At 41.8% G+C, this 14,330-nt stretch overlaps 1 protein-coding gene across 1 annotated transcript; it reads right to left on the bottom strand.

Moving 5' to 3' along the window:
- Positions 1–8,607: 8,607 nt before the first annotated feature.
- LOC124672260 (aspartic proteinase 36-like) lies at positions 8,608–13,748 on the bottom strand. The gene is made up of 10 exons (XM_047208520.1): positions 13,528–13,748; positions 13,282–13,411; positions 12,924–13,171; positions 12,086–12,310; positions 11,154–11,316; positions 10,995–11,065; positions 10,580–10,670; positions 9,497–9,572; positions 9,352–9,423; positions 8,608–9,014 (listed from the first exon to the last, which is right to left on the bottom strand). The coding sequence occupies exons 1-10, from the start codon at positions 13,746–13,748 to the stop codon at positions 8,866–8,868; spliced, it is 1,446 nt and encodes a 481-aa protein (XP_047064476.1). The 3' UTR covers positions 8,608–8,865.
- Between the last annotated feature and the right edge of the window lie 582 nt (positions 13,749–14,330).

Genomic DNA, 14,330 nt, shown 5'->3' with positions numbered 1-14,330 from the left:
TAATACTGCTTGCAATCTTGCGTGCTGGCCTAAAAACTATTTACTCATTCTCATAGGAATCTTGACCTTTTCAGTATACAAACTTTTCAAGTGATGATACTTTTTTTCATGCTAGGTCAAAAACATTCAAAAGAATATGTTGGATCATTTCAACCAGGCAGCAGAATTCTGTGCGCAGACAATAAGACTATTGGTCGCAACAAATTGTCAGGAAAATCATCACACTTAGAGCATGTCTAACAGACCTCTTATTTTTCTACCCCTTAAAACACGAGTAGAGGGTCCTGTATTCACTTTTCGCTGGCCGAAAACTCGTCCGAGCTAGCAGACCCCGTATCCCCATCCTGTAAAACAGAATCCTACGGAATATTCTGTTTTTAGCGGCAGTGCGCGGGTGGCTACGGCAGCGGCAGGGAAAAACGGTTGGGAATTCTGAAATGTCCGCGCGCCCTAGTGAAATGGGATGAGGGGTTGGCCCTGTATTCAGTCTCCCGCCCCGTACAAGTAAGGGGCGAAGAGCCGCCCCGTAGCCAAAACTGTAAAAAATCGATGCGGGGGCCTGTTTTACGAGGTCTGCTAGACGGCCGGATTAGCGTCCAACCCCTTATTTTGGCGGTTATTATACGGGTTTGGCCCTTTTAAGGGGTCTGTTAGACATGCTCTTACTATGTAGCATGGAAACCAAGGGCTTGCAACACCGAGAAAAAAATACTTGTAGCTTGAACGCAACATTTATAGCAATTTATAGCATACGCCCAAAGATGTGCACTTAACCTTCGTGGTGACTGAAGAGGGGACTATGATGGTGGTCGTCATACTGATTCTGATATGCCTTGTGCAAAACAACGTTCAAGGGAGAAAATTAGTTCTTGACATGGGGCTCACGACAGACCACAAAGCACGAAAGCGAAGACGGAGAAAAGGACAAAGCATTACATCAAAGGGGGCAAAAAGGTAAGAAGACTCTGAAGGAGAATAAATCACATCCGCAGTCATCTCCCATGAATAAAATATCCTAGGGAGAAAAAAAAGGACACATGAATGAGACCCTTACTTTTTCCTCTCCCTTGGGAAATTTTTGTGCTTTAGAATAGAGATTTTTGTCTTGAATTCTCTCCCCACTTAAGGTATTGTTGGTCCTTTGTATAACGTTTTAGATCTATAAAAGACACATCATGTATCAATTGTAACCCATATCTCTCACGTATGAACCTAGAAATCTCACTAAACTTGAGACCTAAGTCTTCTTTGAAACAATCCACTCACTCTTAGTTTGACTGAACTTTATTTTGAACTGAAGGCTTAAAGCAAAACAGACGATGATGAAAACATCCACGCTCATATGCGTAATTACAAAAGTATTTATGTTCCTTTGCTATATTAGTCTTGTGCCTATAGAAGACCGGATAATGAAACTGTATAGTTTGCATTTTAGGAAAGATACCTGATATGTGAACTTTGTTGTTTAAATTGTCTAATATTTCTTTCCCGGTAACACTACCCTCATGTAGACTAGGGAGACATTTAGCAGGCTAGGCCTCGCTACTATTTCCGCGTGCAAGTATTTGTTACTGTATCTTGCGTTACGAACATATGTAACCTACAAAATGTTAGTGTTTATATCTAGGTGATTTGTATCTCAAATAAATAAAAATCATACGTGTTATTCTATGTAGACGTAAGTTAGGCATTTTAACTTCCAAGTGGGCTCCATAGTCGTGATCTTAAGGCAAGGAATTTAGTAGAAATAAATCAAGCTTTGGCTTCAAGAGATTCTATATGGCTGTCCAAGAGAAGATCAAGTAATGACCAAATGACATTCATGGTGGAACTCCAAATAGCCATGGCTGATTTATGTACGATCAAGTCTCCTAGCAAGGAACTCAAGATAATATTTATGCGTTGTACGTGATGCAAGACAATGGGAAAAGCTTTTGGTTCAGTGTGATGAAATTCTGATTCCGTTACCAAGTTGAACTAAACAAAACATGGAAATGACCCATTACAGTAAGTCTCGTTGTGATTTGATTCTGTTGCCGTTTACACTTACATAATCAAACAAAAAATGTCACTAAGTGTAACAAGGAAGATAACTCCACAATTAAAACAAATTTGGGGACAAACATAAAATATCGTCCACTTGAGCAAATCAACGGAACGTCATCGATGAACTTCGGAGCAAACTGATCTTTTAATGAAACTAGTTGAATGCCCGTGCGTTGCTACGGGTCCTTCAATATTTTTCTTGCCACACATGGAAAGTTAACACATGAATAAGCACATAATTTTCCAAAGCAATAATATTCTAATTTGCTTCTAATATAATTTGATACAAATCTATAATTGGACATTATAGTATGCATAACAACTTAAAGTTTGTCTCTGACTAAGATTCTGCATGGCTCATATCCTAGACAGCTTGAAGTAACATCTTATATATACATCACCCTTGCAATGTACAAACTCATGTGAGGTTGTTAGGGCATGTAGAATGGTAGAGAAGGCACGCTTTCTATTGTACCGCCACATCATCTAGAGATGACAATAGGTATAAGTCATACAATGCTTATCTCTTATAGCCTTCCCTAGCAATTAACAGTAATCAATTAAAATTTGTAGGAAATTATGTTGCTAAGGGAAGACATGTCGTATAATGGAGAAAATGTCTTCCCTTATTTCTAAGAGATCATCTTTTAGCTAAGGGAAGACAACCTTCTCTCCCTTTATTCTCTCTCCTCCAACTAAGCAAAATATCTGGCGTGGCACCGCTAAGGAAAGGCTGATGTCACCTCATTGTACGTGCCCATAGGTTTACGAGTCAGACCTGTTTTGCCTCAGGCACCTTGGTTGTAGTCCGTCAAATTAGCAACTGAACCAGAGCTAGTTCCGCGTGGTAACACCATATCCTGTCATGCCTTTAAACAAAAACTTGTCTACTATACCCAAAAAAAAGTGAAAATATGATCTTTGTAAACACATACGCAAAAAATAAAAGAGTGTGAACCACTGTTAGGCGAAAAGTGTTGACGCAGCTGTCTCTCACACTGTAGAATATCTATACCCCTCCTTTTGATCTTGTAAAATATGAAAATTTTAATTTATTTATTCATGCTATGTCCAGCCACACAACTTGAGGGTAGACATTATCTTATTGCTCTAAATAAGCCTATGTGCCTAGACTTTTTTATAATGGTCGCAGGATCTATCCAGTATCTCGTGATAGAAACCTAAGTTATTTCTTAATTTCATAGAGTTAACAAAGCGCTCATCATTGTATTTAACATGTAATTTATGTTTGCAACAATCAATTAAATGAGCATCAAGAAGCCATAATTCATTTTTAGCCAGTCTAATGCACATCTACTGCGTGTATCACCTCAAAAAAGAAGCCTAGGTTTCAGGCAATCTAATGATTTGCAGGTAAAAACTGAAAGACAGAGTATCAAGTATCTTTTCTACTTGAAATCCAAAGTACTTAACCATTTGGTAGAAATATTCTCATTTGATGCAAAAATAGCTCGGCATATATAATGGATGAATGGACTATCCAAGATGCAACTGCTAAATCATAGATTTGACAGATAATACTTATCTGAAAACCAAGGAAAAACATAAATAGCCCAAACGCTATGTTAGCTTCATAAGTAGCCCAAACGCTATGACCACATCATGGCAATATGAAACGTCATACTTACCATATGAAAACCAAGACTTGGTGACAAGAATGATAATTCTTTATCAGAAATAACTATGGGAAATTTATCATACTAAAATCAAGGCCCAGTTGCAGAAGTTCAATTCTTTGTTTTCAGCTAGTCTGCGACAAAAGAAAATCTCGACTTCAGAACAGACTTGTAAATATGCCAAAAGATGGATAAGATAAAGAACCAAGTCTTAATAAGCTCTAAGTAGTTACATTCTATAAGCTAGCATCGTGACAATATCTGCTTCTAAAAGTGGAAGAAATTAATTAGCACGCATGACATAAACTTAGTTTCCATGGTTCTAGAAATGGCAACAAATAAATACAGAGACATGTATATTTTGCGGCAAAAACAGAAAAGCCTCATCATTCTTCATGGACTCACTGCTCATTTCACATTTAGTACTGATTTATTCTTAAATCCCATTAAGTACTACAACTGGGATAAAAATGCAAACAAATTTTTTTGCTCCATTTTATTTACATACACGAACATGGACTCCTTCCTAAAACATTAACTCAACAAATATGGCTACATAAATATCTGATTGCATAGAATATTCTGCACACTACAGCAAAGCAATACAGGTAACAAAATTTCATATTACCATCTGCCAGATCATCCATGTTTGTCCATATTCTGCGAACTCTGGTTCAGATCACAGGAAGCAATACAAACCTTGTTGCAAGGCGTCAAGCTAGGTTGAAACCTTTCCTTGTGACCTCCGTTGAGGTGCACGACGAGGGGCATAGTTGAATGCTCCTGTGTTGCCACAGCCCTCTCATGTATTGTCTTGCCCAAGCCTTGGTCTTGCCGCACAAATAAAGATAATGCTGCAATGAACGAAGCAAATGAAACTTGTATGCTAAGAAAATTGTGGATTATGGAAATCATGTGTATCAATTGATACATCAAACAAACTTGTAAATTGTGGACATATTAATAGAGCAACTGATCGCAGCAGTAACATCGTGAGAAAAAATAATACAGCAGCAAAATAGTATGAAATACATTGAGATCCGAAAACTAAATTAGTAGAAAATGTGACACTTCGGTGAACCTAGTTAAAAATAGGATATCTGAGATGCAACAACCTGAATTCTACAAAGGTTCTCTCAAAAAGAATTTGAAAACATAATCTGGAGTAGTATGAAGAGATATAATTGTGATAACCTTGAGAAACTCGTCCCACAAGCTTGTGGACATCATTTGGTCTTGTTCCAAATACGAATACATGGTCTCTGACATCATTAAATAAGCACAATGGATATCACACGTTCAGAAAATTCATGGAGCCACACGTGCAGTCCATGCCCTAGCAAACTTAAGCAAACGTATTTTGAAGGGATCACTTTGAAGTAAAATTCCATCTGAAGATTGGAGAAACTACTTACCATCCAACAAAAATATAAATTATATATGTTAATAAATTATTATCGGTGCACCCATGATTGGCCTCGCAAAGAGAACATCTTCACATAAATCAAGGGTGATATTTTTTAGCTATCATTGGCTCACTGGAACTCACCTTGATATTTGGTTATATCTACTGAGTTGATTGACCATTAGATCTTTGACAGCGTGCCATAGCAAGAAATTGATCTACTTTTCTAGACAGAAAATATTCTATCGAGGTATCTCAAGTAGCATAGACTCAAGAGCCTCCACCGCACTGGATATCATAATACATGCCTTCACTGGAAGAACAAGAGCATCTGCGCCTGAAGGGCAAGAGAAACAAAAGGATCTCTCCTATGAGATGGTTTGAAGAGTCTCTGATTTAGATCTATTGATTCTGTCAATAAATCTCTGTATTCCCTCAGTGTTCTGATTTCACCAGTTGGCATCTTGCAGCTAATAACAATACCTAACTGGTTTTTGTACAAGTAGAACAACAAACAGATAAAGGTGTGTTGCTAGAAACATTCAAACTTACTCCCAAAATCAAGAAAATAGTACTGAGCCCTGCAGCTTTGGATTCCACAAATCATGAAATTCGATGATCAACATGTGATGGAAATGGAAAATATGATGTAACCCGTGGAGGGCAGCTGGGACCTAGGATTCTGGCCAAAATATTCCTTCTTCAACTCAATGAAAGCCTGCAGTAAGTCAAGAATTAGACAAAAAATGACAGCGAATATATGGATAAGTAACGAAGTATGATCGAAAAGAGTAGGCAGCAGTTAGTTTTACATAGCAACAAAATTCCACATCAGTAACATGAGTGTGATTGATGATATCATTATGCTGGTTTACTGCCAAATTATACCGTACGGAGCGGAACCGTGAGATTAGATTAGACGGTTAGGATGCTGTTGAGTGTCAAACGACCAACTCCCATTTAATAGTAAAGATGAGATGTAATTCTTGCTCGTCAACGTTGAGATCAGTCTCTTTCATCCAGCACTGCATATTTCTTGCCAAGGAGAAAGCTTGACTTTGGAGAAGGAACTAGTCTGTCTTTTCATTGCGTGCTAATTTATAAAACGCCTGTAGCCTTTAGTTTGATGTGGCAGTTGTGGAGCGTTATACGTGCCAGGTGACCCAGGGAAGTTCACTATCTTTTTCCTTCGTGCCGGACAAGAAGTCATCTGGGCTTAGAGCACTCCAGCCGCGTCCCTCAAAGCGTCCCCCAAAGCAATTTGGGCGCGCCGAACCAAAAATCTGTTTCAGCTGCGTCCCCCAAAGTCTATTTTTGTCCGATGCGCCCCGATACGGTGTCCGGCGCCCCGAGCCCGTCCCCGTCCCACAGGGGACGCTTCGGGCACGCCGGACACAACGAAAAGTGAGGCGGACTCCACATGTCGGCAACTATTTGCATAAACCGTTGGTTCGCGCCTTTTTTCTCGTCGCTCCTTCCTTCCCACGCCTCCCACCCCTCCACCACCGCTGGATTTCCCGGCCGTTTGGACGTCTGATCTCTGCTGAGAGTCGGCACCATCGTCGCGGCTGGGCTCCCGCCGGTCGTGCCGCCGCTTCGCCAGCGTGTCCCAGAACGCGCCGTCAAATCCGCCCCACCTCCGCGCACACAAGGTGCTCGACGACTTGCCAGGTAGGCGCGATTGGCCGCTGTTCGTTGCGTCGTCTGCCTCGGCGCAATTTTAACCATTGATTTTGCTTTAGCCATGGACAGCGACGATGAGATGCTTGCCCTGCTGCTGGAGGACGAGCAAGCCTTCGACGACGACATGCGGGAGCATTTGCTGATCATCGCGTCCCTCCAGGACATGGTTGACGCTGAGGCGGAGAAGAGGAAGAGGCCGCGCCGCGAAGGATCAAGGTGGGGGAGAAGGAAGTCCAAGCCCCGGCAGAGGATGGAGGGGCATACCATGCTGCACAACGACTACTTTGCAGACGGTGCAACACATGAAGACAATTTTCGGCGCCGGTACAGGATGAGCAAGGGCATGTTCATGAATATCCTCCACGGCGTTTGAGGGTTCGACCCCTACTTCAAGCTCAAGCTCGATGCTGTAGGCGTTGTCGGGTTCTCGTCCATTCAGAAGTGCACCGCCGCCATGAGGATGCTTGCATACGGAGCACCTGCCGATACACATGACGACTACCTTCGCATGAGTGAGTCTACTGCCATTGAGTGCATGTACAAGTTTTGCCGAGCTGTGGTGGGAAAGTTTGGCAAATACTACTTGAGAGGGCCAACTGAGGAAGAGACTGCAAGGATCATGGCACAAAATGCTGCCAGAGGATTCCCTGGAATGCTTGGAAGCATCAATTGCATGCACTGAGCATGGAAGAACTGTCTGTTTGCTTGGCAAGGTATATACAAAGGGCGTCATGGATATTGCAGTGTGGTGCTTGAAGCTGTGGTAGATTATGACCTGTGGATTTGGCATTCTTTCTTTGGCATGACGGGATCACACAATGACATCAACGTGTTGCAGCTGTCTCCGGTGTTCAGCAGACTAGTGGAAGGGCATGCTCCACCATGCAACTATGTGATCAATGGCCACCAATATACCAAAGGCTATTATCTAGCCGATGGTATATATCCAAAATGGGCCACTTTTGTCAAAACAATATCGAATCCATCAGGTCTGAAGAATTCCCACTTTGCTACGCGACAGGGGGCTTGCAGGAAGGATGTCGAGCGGGCATTTGGTGTGCTTCAAGCACAATTTGCCATTGTTACCCTGCTCTAAGCTGGTCTCACGACCAAATGTGGGAGGTGATGCAGGCTTGTGTGATCATGCACAACATGATCATCGAGGATGACCGTAAGAATCATGCCAAGACACATGTTGGTCCCTATGAGTGTCAGGGCCCTCTTGCGGAGGTTGATCATGAGTTGCCTGCAGATTTTGCTGATTTTCTCGCCATGCACGCAGAGATCCATGACAACAATGTTCATGATCAACTTCAAGCTGATCTCGTTGAGCATTTGTGGAGGATCAAAGGAAATACCGTGGCACCTTGATCTAGCATCTAGCCCTATTTATGATACTTGTTTACTTGTTTTATTGTTTGTTGTAATTTAATTTGAAAACAATCCTCGTAAACATTTTTATTCATATGCTATATTTGATAAATGGTTCTGTGTTAAAAAGAAGTATTTTAAATGTTTGGGGGCGGCGTTTGGGGGACGTGGCTGGGGAGCGACGTCCCCCAAATGCGGCACGAACAAAACACGTCCCCCAAACGCTCAATCCGGCGCGGTTTGGGGACGCTTTGGGGACGCGACTGGAGATGCTCTTAGGCTTATATTTTTTGTTTATCTAGTCAGACTAGTTGTTTGGCCTAGTTTCCATAGTACAATCACATATTAAAGTTTTATGGACAGCTTGAGCTTAGTCCAGCAGTCCTTTGTTTGTCATAAATTGAATGAAAAGTGGAACTTGGGCTTCTTGCCCTCTAATTCTAAACACAAGCAATTGAACATATCTTAACAATGATGTAGAAAACAAAACTGCAGATCCCCATTTCCACAGAGGGGGACCCCTCAAATTACTTACAGCCATATATTTTTCACAACAACATTGAATTACTCACCCATATTCTAACTGCATAGTGTACAACATTGATTTTTCTTTTCATTCTATTCCCTTTGTCAGAGAATACAACCTAAAGCCCTACGTTTCCTCTATGTGAAAAGAACATAAATCAATTGAATTTTCATCAGAGTTTGTGTTGTACGTCAGAGTTAGAAGATTAGGTAGCTGCACACCATTGTTACCAACAACGGAATCAGGGACTCTTGCCACTGACGTCTCCAGGCAGAGGAGATATCGTGCGCATTAACAGTGTATGATGCCCCAGTCTTGTCATCCTTAACTTTAATGCTAGAGGAGCCTGGAATGGATGAAAAATGTCAATTAATATATAAGCTAGGGAAATGGTAATCCAAGAGAAAGATTTACATAATTTAGACAGCGCAATGCGTGCAAAATTCAAAAAAACATCCTACAGAACAACCTTAGCTTGGTTCCGAAGTCTTAATTGCCGCAGTGTGGACCAAGTAAATATTGTATGTAAACTATTCTAGAATAAATCAAAATCTTCAGAAACAAGAACGAGACACAGCCAGAGGACGATATATACTGAAGAAAATTGCACTAATAAGCTAATATTGATCGATTGAACAACTTGGTTTTCTAATAATCTCAGAATGAAACGATCTAGCACTTACAGTTGTAATCGGTCCAGCCAATGACTTGGTTTTCCAAGTCATAGACAACCACCTTATTTGAAAGGACTAGATCTGAAAGGAAACAGATAGTGGCATGAGAAGCATAAAAAAAGAAAAAAAACTTCATGTTCAGAGAAATAATAACCTCCCAAAAGCACCATATCCCTTCCATCCTTTGATTGCAAACCACCATTTTGGAATCCAAAGCAATACAGGTCATCCTGTGAGAAACATGGAGAACAAAAAAGCACGACTGTCATGAGCAGGGTTCTGAAGACCATTTACGGGTGATTATGACCCTGATTGGTATATTTTGGAAGGCTGGGCCCAGGGTGCTTGGCTCCTTGACCATGACTAGTCGATCAGGGCCCAGGGCCTTGATAAAAGGTTCTGAGTACCAGATTCATTTGTTTATTGCTTCTTGCTTGATACAAAGATAAAAATGCCCCATATTTATATTGCCATAATAACTGAACATTAACTCCAACATAAAAAATAAGCTGACTAATAATAAACTCGAGATTATTGTAGAATTCTCATAGGAATTTAGAGGGTCTGAATTCTTTGGGAAGTTTTCAAATAAGAAGCTTCGATCATACGATTGAAATTGCAAAATTTCTATGGCCCTAATTCCATGGCAATATATCAACAAGAGCTCAAACCTCATTCAGTTTTTTTTCCTTTGAAACCTCCAAGGCACACTGTCTCTCTCTCTAATCCTCCAAAATGTATGTGTTTATGTTCTGTGCATGATAAATTCTGGTGTTTTGAAATCCCGGAGGAATCCACATTACATGACATCTCAATCATGTGTTTTTCCTATTCCTACATTTTCAAGTTCCTACTATCCGAAGAGACCCTAAATTACTCAGCGCACAAGCCAGGCAGTGAATGGTACCTGGACTATGCTACCGCATGAACAGTTCCCCTGTTACAGTTTTGTGCCACCTGGCATGAGTCATTTACTAGCTGTAGGCTCTATACCATTGCTTATTGTGCTGCAAGAGACCCATAGCATAACTTAGATGAAATTGGAGTGATTTGTGATTTGATTGTAAGGTATCCAATGCTTGGGCAACTTCTGGAGCACGTACTATGTGACAAAGAAACACCCCAGTACAAAGGATAGCTTAAGGGCATTGAAGCTGCCACAGTACAAAGTAATGCCACTGGATGAACAAATTTTAACTCTATCTTTGCTAGAGCACGAAGAGCAAGTTTATATTACCCCATTTTGGAAAAAGTAATCATGTGGATACACATGCAGTCCAAGATCGCCCTCAAAATGGAAGGTGATTTTTGGAAATCCATCATCTACACTGCAACATAAATGAACAAATTAGTTAGAATCTTAAGAAGACGATTATCTCTGAGATTATCATTCGGCTCTGTTCCCGTTCAACTGAAATCAGAAAACACATGAAGTAGAAAGGTGGTTGATTCACAAGTGTAAGTGGGTATTGCCAACATATGACAAGATAGAAGTTTAATTAGTTCTAGTGATTTCACATATATCAACGTACACACAGTAGGGCCTTCCCCTACAGTCCTACTATTCCCGTTAAAAAATAAGGGTAGACACTACTGACAGTTAGTGCTGTCAGTTATGTCTAGATTGTGGGTTAAAGACTACAGAGTAATACCTTCCATGATATTGAAAACACATAAAATCTTGAATAGTGCGGAAGGTCATATCCTGATGCTTCTCAAAAATCTACAATTCATCGAGAAATATAATACGTAAAGGGAATGTGTAACCCTGCTTTCAAGCAGAACAACATGGAGGAGGGCCTTTGGCATACCTTAGCCATGATATCCTTGTAAACCAGCTCCGGAAGATATGTCAAGGTTGTACCACTATCAATGATAGTTCCTTTTTTCTCACTCGTTTCAAAAATATGTGGTGGAAGCTGTAGTGCAGTACCACCAACATCGATTGACTTCATTTTCACATTGTAGTGCGGCCTGAGTGGTACGATCATGATAAGGTATCAGTACAGAAATAGAATAGAAAACATCAGAAAACCAGTCTCGACAAAACAAAACAAAAATAGAGAGAACAGAAATACGCACAGCAAGATTACCGGCAAAACCGTCAAATTCCAGAAAATTATGTTCCATCTTCTTTGATATTTGGAAGTGCGAACTTTAAAGAAAACAAATATGTGAATGTTCAAACCCATACCATCATCCCAAGTTCCAAACGCTAGAGATCTGCTACTAGGTTTGTATGCTCACTTGCAGTTCTACATTAAATGATACTGACATCAAAATTCATTTTTTCACTGATATTTTGCAGTAATCACGTTCACGGAAGTTGCTGAGATGGCAACCGATGTGTTAAAACTGATGCCACATGTCGTCTCAATATGCACAAATTTCTTGAGATAGGGCTAAGGAGGAAAAGTAAATTGATTCAAGAGTTCAAAGTTAAAACAACCAGTTTCAGAGTTCAAGATTGAAGAGCGAACTTTTTCCTAAAATATAACACGAGATGCAGAGAAGAGTAAAATCATTAAATGTGTGTGTACTTCAGTGCATAATAACTGCATGTGTTTCCTAGAACGTATAATTTCCTTCTTCCTAAAGAGAAGTGGTGAATCTGTGATACACTCCAGAAACAAGTTTTTATTATTTATTTATTTGCAATTAAACTGGAGTATCTATATCAAGACAGAAGCAGATAAGATTTCTACGAATATAAAACAGACTGATAATAATGTAACGGACGTACATATTGGGTATCAATGGTGTTGTTTTTACTTTTGGCTGTACCACATCTCCAATAGCAAAGATTCCGCCTCCACTTATGGTATCCAAGCAATGAGAAAATATCTTCTTCACTTCTCCTGAAGCAGCTAGCTGTGATAGCATTGATGTATTTGATTCACCAAACCCAACAATTCCATCAAGGGCCTGGTTTGTACTACCTAAATCCCCACCTTGCTGAGCACCACACCTACAAAGGACAGAAGAGCCATTTATCCACATTAAAGTATTGAACGCAATATACTTACAACTAGATTTCACATAATTGTGTTAGTCTATTATTGTCATGATAGTTACTTCACTGTTATTGCCTACTCTGTTGCAATATTTATGACAAGAGCCTGTGATGATGTTGCCAGCAAAAAAAAGCAGAATTTGATACCTTACTTAATAGCTACCTATTCGATAAATTAATGCAACAAGTGCAACCAAGACAGAGGGCAAAGAATCAACACCTCACAGAAAACAAAAGATAGTCAGCTATGTAGTAACCAAAAAAAGTATAAATTGGCACAAGGGCAAGAATCATGTAAACCTTTTCAGAAAATTTAAAATGCTGCCCAAAGGTTATTGCACATGATGTGATTGCAGAACATTTTATAACATAAAGATTACGGAACAGATAAAAGCTATTCGGCATTCAAATGCAAAGCTGATTAACCACGCCAACACCAACATTTGTATGAAAACAATCAGCATCGTTACATCGAATGGTAGCTCATCCAATTTATGATTTTTTCTAAGGTAAAGGCAAGCGCTCTGCCATTCGAGCAGAAGAGAGCTACAAGATGGAAATAACTCACCCAAATGTGACGTTGGCTTTGCCATACCGTGTCTGCCCATCCCCAGAGACTTGATTATACTGCAGGGAGTCGGTAACGAAGTAGCCCGTGGTGGAGCTACCGTCGCCATAGGTGACACTGTACTCGCAAGGTATGCTCGCCTTGCAGCCGGGCAGCTTGTCGCCGTATGTGGCCACGCAGAATTCCTGCTCGCACGATACCGTGCTCCCACTGGATGATCCCTTGGGGTCATACAGCGTCAGGTCTATCTGCGCCGAAACGTTCAGAACAGAGATCGTCTCAATTCAGAACAATGGTATCAACAACAGACCCAGGACAGCAGACAAAATGTGTGGTAGCAGGTTGGGAGACTTATTACCCCGAGTCCGCTCTTCTTGGGGCATTTGTCGCAGGTGATGCAATTGACCCAGAGGATGTCGCTGCCGGTGTCCACCTGCACGTGGTACTGCTTGGGCGGCGTCCCGATCTCGATCTTGGTGTAGTAGAGCCTGCGAGACGCGCGCGTAGGCCCCGTTTTAGACCTGGCAAACCGACCGGCACGGCGCGCGGAGCCGAAACCGATTGCGCGCGGAGGCGAGGAGGGAGGGAGGGAGTGGGCGCGTACCCGCTGCCGGTGGGGAGGCCGAGGCCGCCGAGGGGCACGTCGGCGGCGGCGAGGAGGCGGCCGTGGCGGCCGACGTCGTGGGCGAGGTGGACGGTAATGTTGGCTGCTCGAGTGAACTTGCGGTGCACCTGGAACACGCCGGTGGCCGCGGCGCCGTGGAGGGAGGCGAGCGCCGCGAGGAGGAGCGCGGCAGCGACCGGAGCTATGGCAGGCGGAGCCATTGTTGGCGACTCGACGGCCTGATTGGTTCCGGGCGGCGACTGTTATTCGTTCCTCCTCCTCCCTCCTCCTCCTCGACGGCTCGTCGTCGCCGGCTCCTCCCGAAGCCGCGGAGGCGTGTGATTTGGGGGGAGGGGGCGGGCAAGGCAAGGCAAGCACAAAACGGTGGGAGGAGGGAATTTTGGGAGTGCCCACGTACGGGCGGGCGTACATATCAGCCGTTTTTTGAGGGTCGAAAAATGGTGCGAACTACCGGTTTCTGCGGTCTCATCTCGGCTCCCGGGCATCACCATTGCTTGCACTGTTGCGGTTTAAAGCGTATTTAATATTGGTTCCAACTTTTCTTTTCCTATAGTCAAAAAATTGTGGTGCAAAAAATTTCGTCAATGGTGCGAAAAAATCCAGTGTAACATTTTTCTATGTGTATATACCATTTTCAAAAATGCGACATCGTTTAATAACATTTCTCTACAATAAATTCAACATTTTTGCTCAACTTATCTAACATTACAACAACACGTACGTAACATTGGTACAATCTCTCTCTAGCACTTTATCCATACTTATCAAACAAAATGGTGTAC

Source organism: Lolium rigidum, chromosome 7, assembly GCF_022539505.1.
Source record: "Lolium rigidum isolate FL_2022 chromosome 7, APGP_CSIRO_Lrig_0.1, whole genome shotgun sequence".
NCBI lineage: Eukaryota > Viridiplantae > Streptophyta > Magnoliopsida > Poales > Poaceae > Lolium > Lolium rigidum.
The sequence above is the reverse complement of the archived record's forward strand: the minus strand, read 5'-3'. Positions and strand labels throughout refer to the sequence as shown.

Excerpts from the sequence above, each read along its gene's own strand:
- LOC124672260 (XM_047208520.1), bottom strand. The coding sequence starts at position 13,748 with ATGGCTCCGCCTGCCATAGCTCCGGTCGCTGCCGCGCTCCTCCTCGCG. Across the intron at positions 9,573-10,579 it reads ATTACTTTTTCCAAAATGGG|GATGACCTGTATTGCTTTGG; the intron begins GTAATATAAACT and ends TGTTTCTCACAG. Across the intron at positions 9,015-9,351 it reads TGGCTGGACCGATTACAACT|GCTCCTCTAGCATTAAAGTT; the intron begins GTAAGTGCTAGA and ends CATCCATTCCAG.